This window comes from Caretta caretta, chromosome 3 (genome assembly GCF_965140235.1).
Source record: "Caretta caretta isolate rCarCar2 chromosome 3, rCarCar1.hap1, whole genome shotgun sequence".
NCBI lineage: Eukaryota > Metazoa > Chordata > Testudines > Cheloniidae > Caretta > Caretta caretta.
In genome coordinates, this window is record NC_134208.1 from 205,319,572 (window position 1) to 205,340,101 (window position 20,530).

General features: G+C 42.4%; 1 protein-coding gene across 2 annotated transcripts in view; it reads left to right on the forward strand.

Annotated features, from left to right (window-relative positions):
- The window catches only part of DTD1 (D-aminoacyl-tRNA deacylase 1), a 98,545-nt gene that overhangs the window by 9,903 nt on the left and 68,112 nt on the right, over positions 1-20,530 (forward strand). For both annotated transcript variants that reach the window (XR_007355573.2, XM_048842457.2), the window contains exon 4: positions 9,549-9,646. Coding sequence is in view for 1 of the 2 variants with exons in the window: in XM_048842457.2 (XP_048698414.1) it covers positions 9,549-9,646 (98 nt within the window). In the remaining variant the exon portion in view is untranslated. The remainder of the gene's footprint in view (positions 1-9,548; positions 9,647-20,530) is intronic.

Genomic DNA, 20,530 nt, shown 5'->3' on the forward strand with positions numbered 1-20,530 from the left:
TTTTTTTGCAGTTAATATGCTGATAATGATCTAAGTAATGTTGTTCTGATAGACGCTTCAGTTTTGACACATAATATAGGAAACCTAAATCTGATGAAATCACAGCGTTCTTGCGTCCTGAAATTTTAAACTCTAGCTTTCAGACTGCTTCTTATCCACCATCGTTAAAGCCTACATCACATATTTCTTTTTATGTGTATGTCAAGTTATTACTAAGTAAGGGGCCTGTTTTTGTGCTCACTGAAGGCAGTAACAAAACTTCCCTGGAAGTCAACGAGACCAGAATCTGGTCCAGTACTGACTTTGCTTGGTTGAATCCTCATCTCTCAGTGAAATTAAACTGAAAACCATAGGTGTGTTTTCCCCCAAAGAATGAAATATAGAAGGTTTGGCATATCTAGCTTTGTTTTCTGGCTTTGTGGAATATTCTGTTTCATTGGTTCTGAACTCTCATACCACAGCGCTTCACTTTGAGGCTTCTTATATTTTGACAGCAATCTTTTAAATGCTCTCTCTTTCTCTCCCCCCTGTCCCCAAGTAACATAATAGTTGTGCACTTGAAATAAAATAGTAATCACCACTGCCTCTTGAATGTCTGCTTTTACTTTAAAAATAGCTTTGATTTCTGCTCTGTCTTGCTGCAATTGTATGTTTAAAAATGCACACTGTCTGTAATAGTGTTGTGTGATGGGTCGGGAATTGCTGTCCTCACTACTGTGCCAGGTAATACACATTTCAAACTAGCTCAGTTAAAAGAACCATCTACTAATTTATACTTTCTGGAGGCTGTTCCAGTCTGTGTCCTATTGAGTCTAATTCTGCTGATGGATATTAAAATCTCCTCCAGCAATTTGTGGCTTACAGAGTGCTATGCCTTTGCCAGAATATTTGAAACTTTCTGAAGTTTGTAAACAGTCTGTGTGCTGCCCCAGCTCTGTGCAGACAGCCGGCATCACAGACATTGAGTGAACCACCCAATGACCAAAAGATCCGTTAAGGTACGAAGGCACCAGGCCAGGTTTATTGTCAACAAAGCACAGTAATAGCACCTGGCAGACTCTACGAGGATACTAAGACACGTATGCTTGTAACTACGGACGTAGCTCAGTGAATGGTGGGACTTTCCATTCCCCCCTTGGCTGGACAAAGATACTCCCTCTGAGATACATCTTTATACCCTGATACAAACAAATTATGTGCTGCCTCTGACATAGTTATTGCCTCCAGACATGGCTAATTATCACCCACCACCTTGTACATGTTGGTTCGATCGAAACATTTCTATTACGTACTGTCATCCTGACCTTACCTTTTAGGAGGTCAGTGTGTTCCTGTTATCCTTGGGGAATGTTTTTGTACCATCCTCGATATTGGGATGTTTTGGTACCACTTGATATCGGGGTATGTTTGCGTGAGTGCTCTGTCCTTAGCACTTCTTAGGAATGTGTATTTCTGCAATATTAGCCCTGTTTTTGCTAGATTCTGTGAGCAGGTCCTGTCTCATACCAGGCCTCTGATGCAAGGGCTTATTCTCAGGCTCTCTTCCTAGTACACCCGGTAGTTTGGCTGATGGCAGTCGCAAACTGTAATAATCTTGCTGAGCTGGAGCACTGTAGCTAACGGAGCTTTCATATTCAGTGAAGAGATACACCAGTGGGGCTTGTGGAGCTCACCAGACCTTTGGCAAAGTTGTAATAACCAGTCTAGGACGTGATGGACCATTCAAATATCCTGACATCTGTACTGAAAACTTCCAAAAGTCAGCAGCCTACATTGCCAGAAATTATTCTGTGCATTAGATTTTATGAGGGATAATGGGAGGAATGGTCTACTGGCCAGAGAACTAGTCGGGGACCCAGGTTCAGTTCCTCGAATATATTATGGAAATGAGGGCCAGGGGAGGAGATAATTATCTAAGACTATGTCTACACTACCCAATTAACCCATGTGATTGGAATCCAGGTTAGCCTAGCCCAGATATGAGCGTGCCGACTGCAAAGCAATGCTTGAGTTACTGTGGCCTCACTATTTCTGCACTTCTCCCGTCTGGGGGCATAGCCTATGGTTCTTTGAGAAGCTCTAAGATTCTTTTTCAGCTGTTTGTGTCAATTCCAAGAGAACATGTCTGTCCTTTGGGAGGGAGAGAATTGTGGGAAGGGTATTGGAGGACTATTAGCACTTGAATGATTTAGCCTGAAGGTTACAGCCAAAGTCAAACTGGAACCCAGGCTCTAGCCCACATCCCCAGCTGAGCCAGCAAACCTGGGCTTAAAACACCTCCAAACCCAGGTCAGAGGTCTTTGTGTGGACAGTAGGGGAGTTAAGGCCAAAACCTGGATGAGAGCTTGGGTTTAATTGCGCAGTGCAGACATATCCTTAGATAGATTTATGAATAAAACAAATATGAAGTTTCTAGGCCATGCTGTCTGAGAGATGTGTCCAAAGAATATTCTAAAAGCAAATTACTTCTATTTTTAAAGTCTCATATCTCAGAAATGTCTTGTTTGTTTCACCTTAAATACAGAAAAGAAAAAAAAATTCTGTGGCCCTGGAGGTACCACACATAGAAACCTCTAAAGGAAAAGGATTTAAAAAAATTAAGAGGGTGATGATGTAAGCAAAAATGAACTTGTGATTTTAATTAAATTTTTACACATAGAGTAATGCCTATAAGCGTATTGTATCAAAGAGAAAGTTGAAAGGTATTTTGGTCAATTGATAAGTGCATAGGCAGGGAGAAGGTATTTGATGAGAGGGCTCCTAAATCTAATAGATATAGGCATACCAAAATCCAATGGCTGGAAGTTGACGTAAAAATATTCAAAAAGAAATAGATGTGTATTTGTTACAGGAAAGGAAATTAACCATTGGAGTAGCTTGCCAAGGGATGTTGTACACTCTGCATGACTTGGAGTCTGCAAATCGAGACTGGCTGTTTTTCTAAAACAGTGTTTCCCAAACTAGGGACGCCGCTTGTGCAGGGAAAGCCCCTGGTGGGCCAGGCCGGTTTGTTTACCTGCCGTGTCTGCAGGTTCGGCCGATCGTGGCTCCCCCCGGCCGTGGTTCGCCGCTGCAGGCCAATGGGAGCTGTGGGAAGCGGCGCGAGCCGAGAGACGTACTGGCCGCCGCTTTCCACAGCCCCCATTGGCCGGGCACAGTGAACCGCGGCCGGTGGGAGCCGTGATCGACTGAACCTGCGGACGTGGCAGGTAAACAAACCGCCCGGGCCTGCCAGGGACTTTCCCTGCACAAGCGGCGTCCCTAGTTTGGGAAACACTGCCCTAAAACATTCACGAGCTCAGCTACAAATTTTCCTGTTTGATGCAGGAATCACTGGATGTGGCCTGTGTTACGTAGGAGGTCAGATTAGATGGTCATCATGGTTCCGTCTGGACTAAATATCTTGTTACCTCGTCAGCTATCTCAACAGGCAGACCTGAGAGCACAAGGGAAGCTAGGCACTGCCTTCACAACTCCCGCTTCCTTCATTCCTGGTGCAGCCCCAAAGTGCTAAGGTGGGTTATGCTGACTCTGAGCAGACAAGCTAGTTTTCTCCCTCTAGCTGTGGCCACTCCACAGCTATCCTTTCCCAAGCCCTGGTCAGGATTATTACCCAGCAATCCCTTGGTGCTTCACAACACTTCAGAAGACCGAGGGAACTGCCTCCCCCTAGAAAGGCCTTGTCCAAGAAATAGCACCTAGATGGTCTTGTCTCCATGTCTTCTATGGACAATACAGGAAGTCCACCAAAAATATAAAAGAAATCCAGGAAGCATCGCAGGGATTTGGACTCTTCCACAGAATCTTATGCTTCCTTCCCTTGTCAAAGGAAGAAAGGAATGATCAGAACTCAAGAAGTCATATGCAGGGTCAGAGAACAGTCTGTTCTCCGTTGTCTAGCTTGGCACTGTGTCCAGGTGTGTTGGTACCGTGTTATGCCAACAGCTAGGCAAGATGGAGAGAGGTACTGCTGTCAGGCAAGTATTTTTCCCTCCTGCAGTTAGGTGGGGCCAGGCTTGCCTCTCAACTCATGCCTTCAGGAATCATTACATCTGAATGAGAAGCGCCCGCTAAGAGAGGATGTCTGAACTGACAGGTAAGGAAGTATCTCAGCTTTTGCTAAAAGGAGCAACTTCTGGTACAGGTACCCAAAATAGAGGCAGCAGTTGCCACGTGTATGAAGAAAATGGTGACTCCTGCTGAAGGAGAATACATGCCTTAGAAACAGGTAGAGAGACCAAAACGAGCCTGTCTATGAAGGCTGTAGAGAACTCGTAGTTCCATCATCTTTCACTTGCTCTTCCAGAACAGTATTGATGAGGTGCAAGGAAGTGATAGAAATCCCATCCCGTCTGAAGCACCGTGCTATCCAGTGCAGCCGCCAGAGCATGGTCTGTGACCGAGTACTTGGAAAGCTGACTCGCAAGCCAAATAACTGCTAGCAACTGCCCCCGGGAGGGATGACAGACTCTCTGGAGACTTTCTAGCTAAGGTGGTCTTCCTCCTCACTTTGTCTGTGAGATCCCATGAGAGAGTGAAGCTGCATAGAACGAAAGCTGGCTTTCCTTTCATTATTATGCCATTTTGAAGTACCACTCTGCTTTGACCTTTGTAGAAACAGAGGCTCCAGGGCAGGGAGATATAGACAGGGCACGTCTACATCAGCAGCGTTACAGCAGTGCAGCGCGTCTGGTGAAGACACACCATGCCAATGGGAGAAGCTCTCCCACCGATGTAGCACTGTCCACACCCGCGCTTAGGTCAGTGTCACTTACGTCACTCAGGGGTGTGGATTATTCACACGGTGTGAGTCATACCAAAGTAAGCTCTAGTGTAGACCAAGCCTTAAGTATAAGGAGCCAGAGCATTAGCAGCAAGTGTTTCCATTTTAAGATGATGTTTTCAGTAGCTCTTATCTTTTTTAATTCTGTTTATCTTTTGGACTGAAATTTGACAAGCTTGGCGTCTGCCTGAGGTGAATGTTGTTTGAATCAAAACAATTCATCCAATTTTAACTATGGGGCTATAAACCTGGTGCCATCTGCGTAATATGGGCATATGTAACATACAAATAATAATCACCTTTTTGGTACAAGTTCATCCAGGGTTTATAGTCACTTCCTGGAGAAGCTATTGTAAACATGTAACTACTTTGCATATTTTTTTGGGTATTGGTGTGGACCATCCCTGCTAGCCTATGTTTAATGCTAGAGTTCCAGATTTAATGTGTTTATCAGAAACAGGAACCTCTCCCTCTGAGTGGGAACCAAACCTGTAAGATGTACTGTGCCATAATCGATATAAATGCAAAGAGATTTTCCCTAAACATTTGAATAGGTATTTAGACTTTAGGTCTGTGAACATGGCTATTGGTTAACCATTGTTAAATTCAGAGTTCTGAAACTTATTTTTCAGCTGGGAATCATTTATAATAGTCCCAGAAAACATTTGCCCATGTGATTCACCAGCAAACCTCTGGGCCACAAATATAGAAAAACGATCTGGGGTTTCTCTGTGGGTTTTAATCTGTTGTGGGTGGCAAAGAGTTTAAGAAATGTGCAAAAGAATTATAATGATTGTGGCTTTTTGATTGCTCTGACGTCATCTCCCCGTGGGGGTCCCCTTTCATGTTCCAGTCTCCTGCAAGTTTGCAAATTGAGAAAGAGGCAGTACAAGGGAGATCAGGTCTGTTTTTTGCTTGCTTGGTAGCAATTCAGTCTCATAAATTTGTTTTATTTTCCATTATTACTTGGTATTTTTGCTGCGTAGCTAGTTAGCAATTGAGAATAGAATGGCATTTCCTCAGGATAGTGAATATTTCATGGTATCTTTTTTTGAATGGAAAATCAGGTTTGTCATAGCTTTTTTTAAAGCAGTAATTCTTCATCATTGTCAGTCCTTAGGGAAGTCATTAGTGAGTTTCCATTGCAAGAAATCTCATTTTGCATTGTGTTTTGGAACGTTGTGACTTTTAGCCCCCAAAGAGCGGCAGTGCGTTGTTACATCTTTGATTATCAGAAAGAAACTAGCAGCTTCGGTACTGATCTGGTTACCGTTGTTCAAAGCAAGTTGCTCCCATCTGTGTGGAAAGATTTGTTCAAACCCCCACCTGCAGTTCAGAGCCCAAGCAAAGGACTGGGAAACAACATGGGAGTTTGGGAGGGCGAGAATAATCTTCAGCCTCTCGGCCTGAAGGGAGGGTGTGAAGCGCTGTGCAGGCTGGCTTCAGCCACTGCCACAGAATGTACAGTATAGGCAGTTGTGTTCTGAAGACCCTCTCTTCCCATGAGCACGCAGGGTGGGACCTGCTGTGGCCAAACCCATGCCACTCCTCTGCCTCACGCGCAGCCCCTTGCACTTTCCCGGAGAGCTGCCTTGGAGCTGGGATCTACATGACACAGGGCCGCGCGGTACCCCTGGATGGACTGTTTGCGGGGTGGCCTGCTGAGCAACAGAAACATGGTATTTCTGCTGAGATTCCGAATGTATGCACCTGCAATGGGCCAGTTGGGATTCATATTCGTAGCAAAACTCAGCTTGTATCTGGCAAACAGAAAAAGGGTCTCAGAACATTTCTTCAGGTATGTTACACAGTCAGAAATGGGGCTTTCCCACGTCACCTCTACTGTCCGCTAACGTCTGATCTATTAGACGTGGCTTAATGCACATCTGTGCTGGGAACACTAATCCAAGGTCAGGGGAAACATTTTCCCCCGGGGTTTTTCACCACTTTGAAGAATGGAAGAAGCCCTTGTGCTTGGGGAGCTTTAACTCATTTTAGTCCGTAATTTTGAGGAGGCGCTTGCTCGGAATCAGAAGTTCCATCAGAGACTGGCTCAGCATGCACAAAAACTTGGAGTAGCAAATTTTGACATGTGGCTATTTCCTATCTGCTGAAAATCCTTTTCAAGCATTATCCAAAATAGCACAACGTTTTTGCAGATGTTCTTCACCAAAACAATTAAGCTCTGGTAGCATTGTCATAAGGCAGCGCGTCAGTGATCTGTTCCAGCCTAGGGGTGCTCCAGGCTACTTAAGGGGTTTCCAGCTACCCGTGTTCAGTGGTAAAGGAGCCTCTGGGGAACTGTTCCTCTCTATCTGTCTGGTATCCTCTTCCCTCTCCCACGAGGCATTACACACAGTTTTTCTCTCTGTGTTGCCACCTCCTGTCTCTACGGCAGGCCTAAAAAGGAGACTGAAGCTCATGCATCGGGAGAGGGAATGTGTTGGGTCTAGCATAGGAGCAATCTGAACTGCATAGGAAGGAAGGGAGACAAGGAGAGTACGGGGGGCAGGGGGACAAACTTGGGATGGAGGAAGCTGAAGAAATGTAAAGAGCTGCAGGAGAAATAAAGGAGGGACGAGAAGGAAAAGGAACAGGCAGAAAAGGACAGGAGAAAATTTGTACAGAGAAAAACCCGAGACTGCAGCGAAGTATGGGCTGGATGAATGCACTATAAGGTGGGTAGAAAGTTGGCTAGATTGTCGGGCTCAACGGGTAGTGATCAATGGCTCCATGTCTAGTTGGCAGCCGGTGTCAAGTGGACTGCCCCAGGGGTCAGTCTTGGGGCCGGTTTTGTTCAATATCTTCAAAAATGATCTGGAGGATGGTGTGGATTGCACTCTCAGCAAATTTGCGGATGACACTAAACTAGGAGGAGTGGTAGATACGCTGGAGGGCAGGGATAGGATACAGAGGGACCTAGACAAATTGGAGGATTGGGCCAAAAGAAATCTGATGAGGTTCAATAAGGATAAGTGCAGGGTCCTGCACTTAGGACGGAAGAACCCAATGCACCGCTACCGACTAGGGACCGAATGGCTAGGCAGCAGTTCTGCGGAAAAGGACCTAGGGGTGACAGTGGACGAGAAGCTGGATATGAGTCAGCAGTGTGCCCTTGTTGCCAAGAAGGCCAATGGCATTTTGGGCTGTATAAGTAGGGGTATAGCGAGCAGACCGAGGAACATGATCGTTCCCCTCTATTCGACATTGGTAAGGCCTCATCTGGAGTACTGTGTCCAGTTTTGGGCCCCACACTACAAGAAGGATGTGGATAAATTGGAGAGAGTCCAGCGAAGGGCAACAAAAATGATTAGGGGTCTGGAACACATGACTTATGAGGAGAGGTTGAGGGAATTGGGATTGTTTAGTCTGCAGAAGAGAAGAATGAGGGGGGATTTGATAGCTGCTTTCAACTACCTGAGAGGTGGTTCCAGAGAGGATGGTTCTAGACTATTCTCAGTGGTAGAAGAGGACAGGACAAGGAGTAATGGTCTCAAGTTGCAGTGGGGGAGGTTTAGGTTGGATATTAGGAAAAACTTTTTCACGCGGAGGGTGGTGAAACACTGGAATGCGTTACCTAGGGAGGTGGTAGAATCTCCTTCCTTAGAAGTTTTTAAGGTCAGACTTGACAAAGCCCTGGCTGGGATGATTTAATTGGGGATTGGTCCTGCTTCGAGCAGGGGGTTAGACTAGATGACCTCCTGAGGTCCCTTCCAACCCTGATATTCTATGATTCTATGATTCTTTTTGAGACCAAGTTTGGTGGGAAGTGGAGTGCCCAGGCACTAATCCATGGTGTAGTGGGCACCCTAGGAAAAAATGCTGTAAATAGATAAAAGAAAAGGAGGACTTGTGGCACCTTAGAGACTAACAAATTTATTTGAACATAAGCTTTCGTGAGCTACAGCTCACTTCATGAAGTCTACCCCCCACCCTCCCTCCCTCTCCCCCCCCACTGCCTCCTATATCTTTCCAATATGAGCGATGAACCTTTATCCAGCCACCCCATAAAGCCTGTATGCCACCCTCCATTTTAGCTGCTTATTATCGTTAAATACTGTGTTCTTGCCTCTTATCCTCCAAATACAGACCAGAAACATGGCCCTCTACCACCCTGACTTCCTGGCATGGTTTCAAAAACACAAATACATGCTGCATCTTTATTCTCTGACTGAAAGAGCACTGTCTCTTGTGTGCCATTCTAGCATGAACTAAGAGCTCAGTCTACCCATCAGGTTTCTCTTTCTGTATTGGAAGCTCTGTTATACTTTCAGCATTCACTCAGCTCAGCATTCACCCCTCGATCGTAAACCACATCCCTACCTTTTCCCACTTCACGCAATGTGTATATCAGAGGCGACAGGCTTCAGAGAGCCCCCATTTACCAAAACAGGCTATGAAGCTATTATTTATTGTATTATCATAGTGCCTTGGACCCCTAGTAATGGACAAGAACTCCATTCAAACACAGAACAAAAAAATGGTCCCTTCCCCAAATTACATTGCATTACATTTTTATTAGATGAAAGCATGAGTGTTTATTTCTGCTTAATTTATTTATAAGCATTTCATTCTAGGAAGTTGCTGGGTGCTCAACACTCTTGAAAGTCAGGCCATTTATCTAGGCACCTACATATAGGAATAAAGGCCTAACATAAAAAGCCATTTAAAAAAAATGTCGATCCCACTTTTTCCATAGTGTGATCCCTCAGGGCGCAGCCTTCTTTCAAGAGTTCTGTGACATTTTTTTTCTTTTCATTTTCAGATGGCAAGTTTGGAGCCTACATGCAGGTAAACATCCAGAATGATGGTCCTGTGACTATAGAACTGGAATCCCCTGCTGCCACGACGGACCCGAAGCAGGTAAGCCATTAGAAGGCTCTAATTCAGAGCGAGGGGAGACACTTGTACAGTTCTCAGGGTGGACGTGCCCTGCTGACAGTTGGGTGGCTTGGGGCTTTACCTTGTTCTGTATCACACGGTACAGCTGACTTTTGTCATAAGGTCTTAATGCTTTCTGAATTGCTCCTGCAAAGTTAAATAATTTTTCTTCAGTCCCCTGGCTTCTTGGAAGCTGCCTACTGTCTTGCTAAAGGTCACGTATGTGTCATGTGGAGCTGCATTTATAGTACATTCTTCATTAAGGCTGCCTTTTAATCATGAGTCATAGATCGTTTTTTTTTTAATGTATTTGCTTTTTATTTTACAATCAAGACTTTTGACATTTTGGGGCTCTTGTACATGGGTGGGTGCATGGGGTGATCTACAGGCAAACTAGTTTTTCTGAGGAACTAGAGTGCTGCCAGATTAAACCCTGAGCAGCGTGGGAGGCTAATGAGAAGTAGGGACAGCACTGCTGTGATGCACTGGATCCGACTAGAGAACTCTGAGAATTTAGTTCCTCTCAGGTGATGAGGATTCCCTACCCTCTAGGGTAAAGATAATTATTCGTGGAGTTATGTTGGGGTTTTCCGTTTCATTCTAGAACGACAGTTGCTGTTGCATATTCATATCGGTCCTCTTGTATCATGGAACTGACACGGTCTAATGTCTCTGGAATACAAATGGTGGCTGTAATCCCTGATGCTTTTTTACTACTGTATACTTATATAATTTTCTCCCTTATCACCATGATGACTCTTTGACTGTTCGTAAAAATTGGCATGATAAAGCAGCACTGTTTTAGCATGATAACCAAAAACATATCTCAATGCATAATAGCATAAGACAAACCGTGATGGACTTGAGTTCATACAGGGTTTTACCCAAGGCAAGTTGTACATTTTCCATGTGTTGATCTTGCCTGTATCTCCTTTTTATGGGCAGTCTTTTTGCAATAACGGAGACTGCTTCTGGAATTGGAGACTGAGGATTGCTCAGTCTTTCTTCAATACGTTTTCTTTTTAAAAAGCACATTCTTTATTCCTGGAAGAGCACACGTAACACTAGGTGTCAGTAGAGTTACATTACTTCAGAGATTGTGTTTATATACAGGTTTCAGAGGAACAGCCGTGTTAGTCTGTATTCGCAAAAAGAAAAGGAGTACTTGTGGCACCTTAGAGACTAACCAATTTATTTGAGCATGAGCTTTCGTGAGCTACAGCTCACTTCATCAGATGCATACCGTATCTGATGAAGTGAGCTGTAGCTCACGAAAGCTCATGCTCAAATAAATTGGTTAGTCTCTAAGGTGCCACAAGTACTCCTTTTCTTTTTGTTTATATACAGTTTTTTAAACAAATATCAGAGTAGGTAAATCAGAAATTCTAGATATCCTTGGATAGTCTTCAAATGTTATTGGGGGCCTTAAAGAAAAGGGAGAATGGTAAAACCCTATGAGGAGTCTTATCCGCAGTAGAATCTCTTGCATATAATTCCTTTAAAATTGCACAATAGAGCTTTAAACAATGCTAATCAGAAAAAAAAAGTGTCTAAATTGGACACAAGAGCCCCAAAGGAAGCAGAGAGAGGATCAACTGAATAATTCTGGTGATTAATAAGCTTCCTTCATTTGCCCCTGCATTGGGTGAGTCTTTGTGGCTACACAGGGGTATGTAATGGCAAGCCTGTCTACCTTCCTAAATTACTATATTTTTATATGTACAGGATAAGCTGTGCTGGAGTTTGGAGATGGTAACTCAACTATATTAAAGGTTTAATCAATACAAATTCCTATCATAAACTGAATAAAGTGACCTTGTCTTGAGAAATAATTTATCTTGAGAGCTGACTTTGCTGTAGGCAAATGTGATGACTGCTTTGATTAGGAAGGTGAAGGTAGAAGTTTAATGAAGAACATCAGATAAAAATAAATACAAGCTACTCTAGTGATAGATTAACATGTAGAGTATTTGGTATTTCTAATTTGGTATTTCTAAATCACTTTAGTCTCTCTTGCATACAGTTTCCCATTTCTCTTCAATTAGGGTTGCTCAGAACTTTTATGGGTGTGTTGCTGCACTAATACCTGTAGATCAAAGGAGTCGCCACTTTGGGACACCTGTAGGGGAAAGATACTTCCGAGTTCACTGCCAAACCTGACACTCCTCCTTTTTGTATCTATGGAATGACATTGGGCCATGTTGTAATTGAATGTTAATTCAACTGCCCATTATATCTAAGCATCATCAGCTATTCTCCTTTTTGGAAAGTGTGAAAAGCCTGAAGGGCCAGTGGTTAACTGAAGAGTGGGTAGTTCTCCCCCACCAAAGAGGAGCAATAGGGGTCGCTGTTTTAAACACAGGTATTGTAATTTGCCTCCCTTGTGATTGCTATCTGATAATTGCATTACCAAGGTAAAAGAACCATTTCCAGGAAGTGCAAGAGTTAATTTGAGCCTGGTGCACAGCATGAAGTCCTGATTTATCGTCCCCCACTTTGCCTCTCTAACTCTACAGCCTGTGTTACTGAAATTGCAAAACTGAAAGATTTTGTTCCATGTTCTTGGAACTACTCATAAATTAAATGTGGTGAGTGTGCCCCCTTCTTACCTCTAGCCTTTTAGGCTTATTCCTAATCTGCATCTCTCTCAGAGACTCATTTTAATCTTTGTGTTGAACCATAAAACATTTCTAATCTCCAACCTGGATTGTAATGCTGAACAAAACATCTGTTGTACTAAAACTGTTCTACACTTCAGAGCATTAATGAGACAGTGCATGTTTAGTCCGTTTTTTAGCACACAGGCTGATTTTCCAGCATTACAGACTTGACCTGCAAAAGGCAAGCGGCAGGCTTTTAGTTCGTGATGAGCTGGGTAAAATGTTTCCAGTAATATGACTTTCAGTATTTCATTCAATAGCACTTTTAGATTTATAGATTCAAATATTGTATTGTTGTTTGGAGCATATTTTTCTAACTCTCTTCTTCCCAGTTCAAAATAATTTGGTACTGCAGTAGCATGTTTATATTTAAATGTATTTTAATACTTATTAGCAATTGTCTTTACTTATAAGATTTTTTTTTTCTAAGTAGAAACTTTTATCTTTCAATTTATTTGTACAAATGCAAACATAATTCTTGACATGTCAAGAATATGGCCATGTCTAGGAAGGGAAAAGGGATGGACTTTTACGTAACATTGAAAAGTGTGTAATATAAAACCTATAGATAGGCTTGGAAGAATGAGATTTTTATTGATAAATGTCAATGAACATTGATTTCACCGAACACGCACAAAGAAAAAATATTTCCATCAATAATAATCGAAATTCACGATAGGCCAGGTAAGAAAAATGCTGCTTGAGAGAACTTATTAGAATTTGATTTAAGGCTATTTGCTGTGTATATTTTGACATATATGTTGGCAATTTGTATTTTAATGCTCACAAAGCTTTAACTTTTTGAATCTCAGCATCTACTGTCATTAAATAATTATTGTCCAATGCGCTCATAGTCTGAGCCTCCCATATCTTTCCACAACTGTGAAAATTTAAATGGATAAAAATAGCCAAAAAAAAATGCTTAAATGTAACTATCAGTATCTGTTGAAATGATAAAAATAAATAAATAAAATTGAATTTGGCTAAGCCTACCTATAGAGTTAAGTTGAACAGTTATTAGCTGCCTTTGGTACCATTAACACGAGGCGGCTGTTTTTGCTAAGCCGTTTCAAAATGGAGTGCTGGTTCTCACGTGGTTCTTCACAGTTCCATCTTGTCTCCCCTTTTCTTTCACATGCATATAAGGCCACCGGGAGGAGTTAGTGAGGATATGTGGGTTGTTGTGTCGTCAGCATGCTGATGACCCCCAGCTCTGTAGCCCCGATGCAGAAAGATACTTAAGCATGTGAGTAGTCCCCATGGAGACCCATGCTGTATTGGGACTTGCTTGTCATTCTCCTCTGATTTAGCCATAGTAGATTATATCTTTAGCCAGCCCTTGTCTACATAAAATTGCTTTGCCTGTATACCAATCCCAGCAGAGGCCTCTAATGTAGACACATCTTATGCTGATCGAAGGGGTTTTTCTGTCAGTATAATAACACCATACTAATGCTATATTATTACGGTAGTTACTACTACGCTTCTGTTGACACAGCTATGTTGAACTTTGTCATGTAGACCTGGCCTTGGTGTTTGTTTGAGATTGCGGTATAGCATGTAAATAAAGTCAATACCACAGTTGACACTTACATTTTCTGATTTGGTACTTTCAGCAGAGTGGTCAAGGATGGAAAAAGCTTAGAGGCTGAACTTCCCCCTAATCCTTCTAGTTAGCCCCTGTTAGATCAGATTCAGGTACGATAGCCAGACAGTGTGAGAAAGGTCACACTACCACCATTTCCAGACTAACCCAGGTCTGTGGATTGAGTACTGCAGTCTACATAGTACAAAGTCCACTTCCTAGAGTATCTGGGTTTTTTAATGAACATAAAAATAAATTAAAGTACTAAAACAAAAATGTGATCAGTAAACACATTTCACATTTGTTTTGTTTATAAATATATTGTTAGGAAAGCTGAAAAAATCTGTGTCCCAGATGATGCATATCAATTTATAAAAGTCAGAGAATAATAAAGAAAAAATAGATTCTCCTTATTTGGGAAGAGGTTTTCATGGCTTGAAGTTGATGTATAATTTATGAAATGTAAATATGAGATTATAAGATGCTCACTCTTGAGGCCAAGCGGGGATTTCTCGGTGCACAGAGCTAAAATTGGAGTGCCCTTATGGAAATTGCATAAGGTCAAAGCTTTTTAGTAGCCCTTTCATCCCTAACTTGTTACACACCCTTCTTGTTTTTATTGTTATTAATACAACATATTGAGGCATTTGCCAGAACTCTTTTGAGTATTTAGCATGAAAGTGTGTTGTTTTTCTTCCATTTTAATCATAGATGTGCAGCTTTAGTTTTTTCTGTCCTAAGGAGATTCTCTAATGCTGTAAAGCACATGTGTGAAATCTTTCTTCAATAGTTGAAACAATACCTGATGACACAACATATGAACCCTGAGCATTAGAACCGTAAGAGATCCAAAATCAGTCCCATAAGTTCAAATAAGTAGCTGTTCCAGTTCGGAGGACAGAATGACAAAGTTCTTATTTCAAATGCATGGAAATAAATGTCCTGACTTTTCCAGATATTTGTGATACTTGGGAAGGAAATAATTTGGGGTTTGCTGCTGAAATAGGACACTGAGGTTTAGAGAACTGAAGCTGTTGTTTACTAGGTCTGGGGACCAAGTCTTACATTAAAGAAATCTGTCAGTAACTCCATGAGGAATTCCAGAGGAAACCTTTCTCCTGATGGCTTGTTCAAGTTATAGTAGCTAATTTGAGAGCTCGTCTGCACATCTAAACAGAACAGTCCTTGCCTAATGCAATATCTGGTTGACTTTGTTCATTTTGTGTGGCCAGTGCCAGTGTCTATCAAGACAAGCACGGAAGGATAGGGAACTTCCAGTGTACAATGGACAACATCTAAAATCACATCTTTGTCTGCCTTCCATGCACTAATTAAAAAGTATCCAAGTTGGGGTTGCACATGGACCATTATTCTATTCTCTCTTATTCTAGGCATTTAAACTGTGCCTATCACCATAGTACCTGAGTGCATTACAACTTCTAAAAGTTAGATTGAATACATTTCTGTTTTTCTCCCTCTCCCCCTCTCTACTCCATCCTTTTGGTTTGCTTTGTTGTGGGGAAATGACACTGAAGCCATGAGATGTTTGTTTTGAATGTGGCAAGGTCTGTGGCCATTCTGATCTCTTGCAGAAGCAAGTTCCGCAGTTGGTTACCAAGTTATTTCACCTGCCATTGCAAGGTAGGCTGTTTCATTGCTTCTGAGGTATGTTGCTGTTGTGGGAGGTCATGACTGCAGCGGAGAGAGGTGCCTATCTCCATGGAGGGCCTTGAACATCAGGACTGAAATCTTAAATGTGACTCTTTCTCCCCTTCCCTGGGGAGTTAGTGAAGCAAGTGAACTCCCAAGGGGAGAGGTTGACTAACCTGTATCGTTAAGGAGGGGGGCTGCATTCTGAACTAAATGGAATCTCTTTTCAGGGCTGGTGTCCGCATTCCTAGGTACAGTACATTAAGATTGTGGGACCTGGAGCTTACAAATGCATGGACCAGAATGGCTAGGTTGGAGCTGGGAAAAGGGGAAATAAGTTACTTACACAGGCTGATAGATGTACACAGTGGGTTTTTAAAAAAAAAACAAACAAAAAAACCCAACCAAAAATATAAATACCATAAAGCAAAACTTCTGTCCCGAAGAACTTAAAATCTAAAGGTATTCAGCTAACTTCTACCCTTGGTTAGAGTGGTTTTGCTGGGGTTCAACTGATGTAAATGAGAACACAGGTCAGCCTATTACGCTGTAGTTTCATTATTAATCTTGGCATCTCAACTTTTGAGGTGTGCTTGATGTAGTGAGCCTTAGATTTCCAGATGTGTGGTGTAGTGTTATATTTTCTTTGAACTTTTCAGAGCACTTGACTTCTGAAGTGTCACAGATCTGTCTGCCAGCATCCTGGCAGACCTTGGTGTGGTGTTGATTCCAGTTTAATGAGTAGGAAATAGCATCTGGCAACCATACACTTGAGCGAGACCAGCTGAGGAAAATAGCGACTCCCTGGGGACCATAGGTTGGGGAAATCAAATCTTTCTGACTGTACCTCAGATAGTGTCTAGCCTGTCGTTAAAAATTGGGTATGAGATAATTAATCTTCGTTGGCCATTAATACCAGACACGATGAGAAATACCTGTGCAGCCTTGCCCCCAGCACTCGGATGGAATGAAAGAGTCATGTGCTGTGTTAATTAGTACCGTACTGTCAGAACAACTTTCCCTTTTAATAAAACATGTAAAATGTTGCTTGCGAATGGCAGGGAGGCAGTGAGGACAGACAAATAGTATTTTTTGGCTGCAGCTTTGTTGAACCGTAATACAGGAGCTCTTCTAAAAACAACCTGTCCTGGCAGCGGTGAAGGGGATGAGGAGGGGCAGGCCTCAGTTCCCATTTTCTGTGCTCTAACTGGGCCTCCTAATGAGCCTGCAGTATTCCCAGGCTTGGCAAAGACCACAGACCCTTTTGCAGCTATGGAGACTGGATCAAAACGAGGAACACTCCGCCTGTGGCTCCCTTGTTGACTAGCTAATCCCAGCTCCTGGAAGAAGTGCTGGGCACTAAGCAATAGCAGCTTCCTTAACAGAGGGATGCCATTTGCCAACAGCCACTGTCAATCTTTCATGGGGGTGACCCTGCCCCTCCTCTCCACCCTGCATTCTGGGCAGGCCAGGATGGACCAACCTGCTTCACCACTTCTCTGACTTCTTTATTTTCTTTCTCTTTCTGCTGCTCAAATATGAGACTTGAAAACTTTGCCAAACACCCAGTAGGCACTAAGATGAGCCACACTCCAGAGGCAATGCCCAATTCAGAAATCAAGCCCTTCCCCCACTCACCTGCAAGGAAAGGGTAGCTGTTGGGATTCCTGCAAGGATGCTGTCCTTGGACCCTTTTCAGTGGCTCCCTCTTTTGTAGCCTCAGACTACAAGCTTCAAACATCTACATCATCTGTCTCTGGTTGCTGGACGGGATATTGAATGTTCACATGCTCTCTCCTCCCCTCTCACATTGTGCAGGCTCCTGGCTTCTACAAGGGAGGATCTCTACTAATTCATCCTTCTCCCAACCTCCATTGTGGGTCCCCCTCCCCCCATCCCCGTATAGCCCAAGTTCCTGCCTCTCCAGTTGCTCAGAACTTTCCCAAGTTGCAGAAGGATGCAGCTGTCTCGAATCTGGTTGGTTTCACTGCTGCTCATGAGGTTCGAACAGCAGCACTAAAAACGGACCCGACCGTTCTGTTTTTCCTCTGCTGCAGCAGAAGCACCGGAGGTGTGTACAGACGTAAGAAGACGCTAAGGTTTTATCGGCAAGATTACTGGAACCATACGGGATGGAATCTCTTTTTTTTTTTTTTTTAAGTGAAAGCCTAGATTCTGCAGAAGTTGATGGCACTTAAAAAGGGAAAGCTCCTATTTACTGTGGATGATTGGATTTTTCAGCCTCAGATGCCCTATATTTTGGAGACTTAAACTCCTGTTACTCCTAAGTTGCCACTTAAAAAGAAATAATCATAACTATTGATGGGAGAAGACGTGAAATTATATGAAATTGCAGTATGTTCATTTTTCTTTTAATAAGCATTTTCTGGTTTTGTGCATGTGGCTGTTTAAAACCCCCCAAAACATTCAAAATATTGATTAAAAAAATTAGACCTGTTTATTGGCTGCAGAAAGTTGTACCTGGATTCATGCTTATATTTGTGACTGAGCAATTGGAAAGATTCTTTGGTGATTCAGTCTACTGAGGATATAATGCTTCTGTTGTTTTTCATTCCCAATGTTTTATTTTAAAATCTTTCCAGATGACACGCTATTGATATTGTGTCAATACTGCTTTGTGCCATACTTATGAACTCAAGTCCTTGCAGTTCTGTTTGCACTTTTATCAGCCAAAGCCATGGAAATCTCAATTTATAGTCTCCACAGTCGGTCATATTTTATTAGTTCCAAGCAGCTTTTTGACGAGTGGAAACAATGGTAATATCTGTTTAATAAAATGTTCTGTGGAATTAGATTAATAAGAGACATTCAGCATTATGGTTGCAATAGAGAGAAGCTGATTTTGGTGGTGATGCAGACTTTTCAGTTTTTCTGAACACTAGTTGATGGTACATGCATTAGCTCTTCAGTGAAATTAAATTCTTTATATCAAAACATAAAGGGCCATTTTATATCTGAAAACAAACATCTCTGGAGAATAGACTTGCACAAGGAGTAAGCATTGTTTTGTAATCACTCTTTATCTAAAATGTAAATTAAAAAAAAAAGTAAGCTACCAATAGTTTGGGTAGAATATTCCAATGTCTAAATATCTGTATTACAGTTGTACTGTACTGTAGAACCAAACTAGTTTGTGCTTCAGTGAGCTGCATACTGGCAGATCTGCACTGAAAACAGACTTTCAGGTGAACCAGATTCTAATGCCATGCTCTGGGCCAAACCGTATGGGCCATATCATGCTGTTTGTGGGTTGATAGGGGAATGCTCTGTAACCTGTCCTGGGCCAGTGCTCAGTAATGTCCAGAAATGGAATAAGGACATTTGAATACTGCATGCACATCTGTTTGCCCCATCTCAAAAAAGATATATTGGAATTGGAAAAGGTACAGAAAAGGGCAACAAAAATGATAAGGGGTATGGAACGGCTGCCATAGGAGGAGAGATTAATAAGACTGGGACTTTTCAGCTTGGAAAAGAGATGACTAAGGTGAGGGTATGATAGAGGTCTATAAAATCGTGGCTGGTGTGGAGAAAGTAAATAAGGAAGTGTTATTTACTCCTTCTCATAACACAAGAACTAGAGGTCACCAAATGAAATTAATAGGCAGCAGGTTTAACACAAACAAAAGGAAGTATTTCTGCACACAACGCACAATCAACCTATGGAACTCTTTGTCAGCTGATGTTGTGAAGGCCAAGACTATAACAGGGCTCAAAAAAGAACTAGATAAGTTCATGGAGGATAGCTCCATCAATGGCTACTAATCAGGATGGGCAGGGATGCAAAACCTGTGTGCCAGAAGCTGAGTCTGGGCGACAGGGGATGGGTCACTTGATGATGACCTGTTCTGTTCATTCCCTCTGAAGTACCTGGCATTGGCTACTGTCGGAAGACAGGATGCTGGACTAGATGGACCATGGGTCTGACCCAATATGGCCATTCTTATGAAATAAGTTGGTGATGCTGATCTTTCTCCTTATGAGTTGTGGAATTTCCATATTGGATCAGATTGATGGCACACCTAGCTCACGTATCCTGACTCTACCGTTACGCAGTAGGTTTTCTACTTGCGATATTTCAAAGGAAGCTATGCAGTAATATGCTGATGGGTTTGCTTTTGTTCTGAAGCATGAGGGCTGGTGCCTCTTACACATTCTAGTCCTAGCTAGTGTAGCTGTAGACGATTTAGTTAGTATGCAGATAAATGTTTTCCATCTTTTTATAATCATTCTCAGTACTTTGCCTCAATATCTTGTGGCAATGAGTTCCACATTTTTATGACATTAAACCATGCTCTAGGATTGTGCAGCAAGGTAAATGGGAGTATCTGACTGATCTTCCAAAGACTGATTATTTTATTCAGCTCCAGCATGCTGCTACCTATTTGTTACCTACCCAAATTAAATACACTCTCCTCCATATGGAAGTCTCTCCATGACTTTTCTGGGCTTTGTTGATTTCTGCTGTATCCTTTTTGAAATGGAGTGATCAAAATTGAACACAGTACTCAAGACTTGCCTGTACTTAGCACTGGAATTTCAATGATGGGTTTTTTGCTACCAAGCCAGTGCTATAGTATGAACAGATTTCTCAGAGTTTTGCAATTTGTTCTAAAGAACGTGTATTAAATAAAGCCAGAGCATATACGCTGGTTTCTACAAAGGCTGTAATGTCATCTGCCTTCCAATGATGAAGAATCACATTGTCAGCAATGTCTTTTAGGCATACCTCTGTCTTCTGTATAGTTCCTGAGCATTGACCCAGACTGGGGTGACTCCCCCTCATGTATAAATGTATTCCTTCCACAAAATGAGACATAGCTAGAACCAAATATCCCAGGGTGCTATTTAAAGTGTGTGATTTGACTGAAGTAGGACACTGTATTGGCAAATGATGTATAAAGTGGACTCCAGAGACTCCAAGCAGCTTCCATTCCAGTATACCGTCAT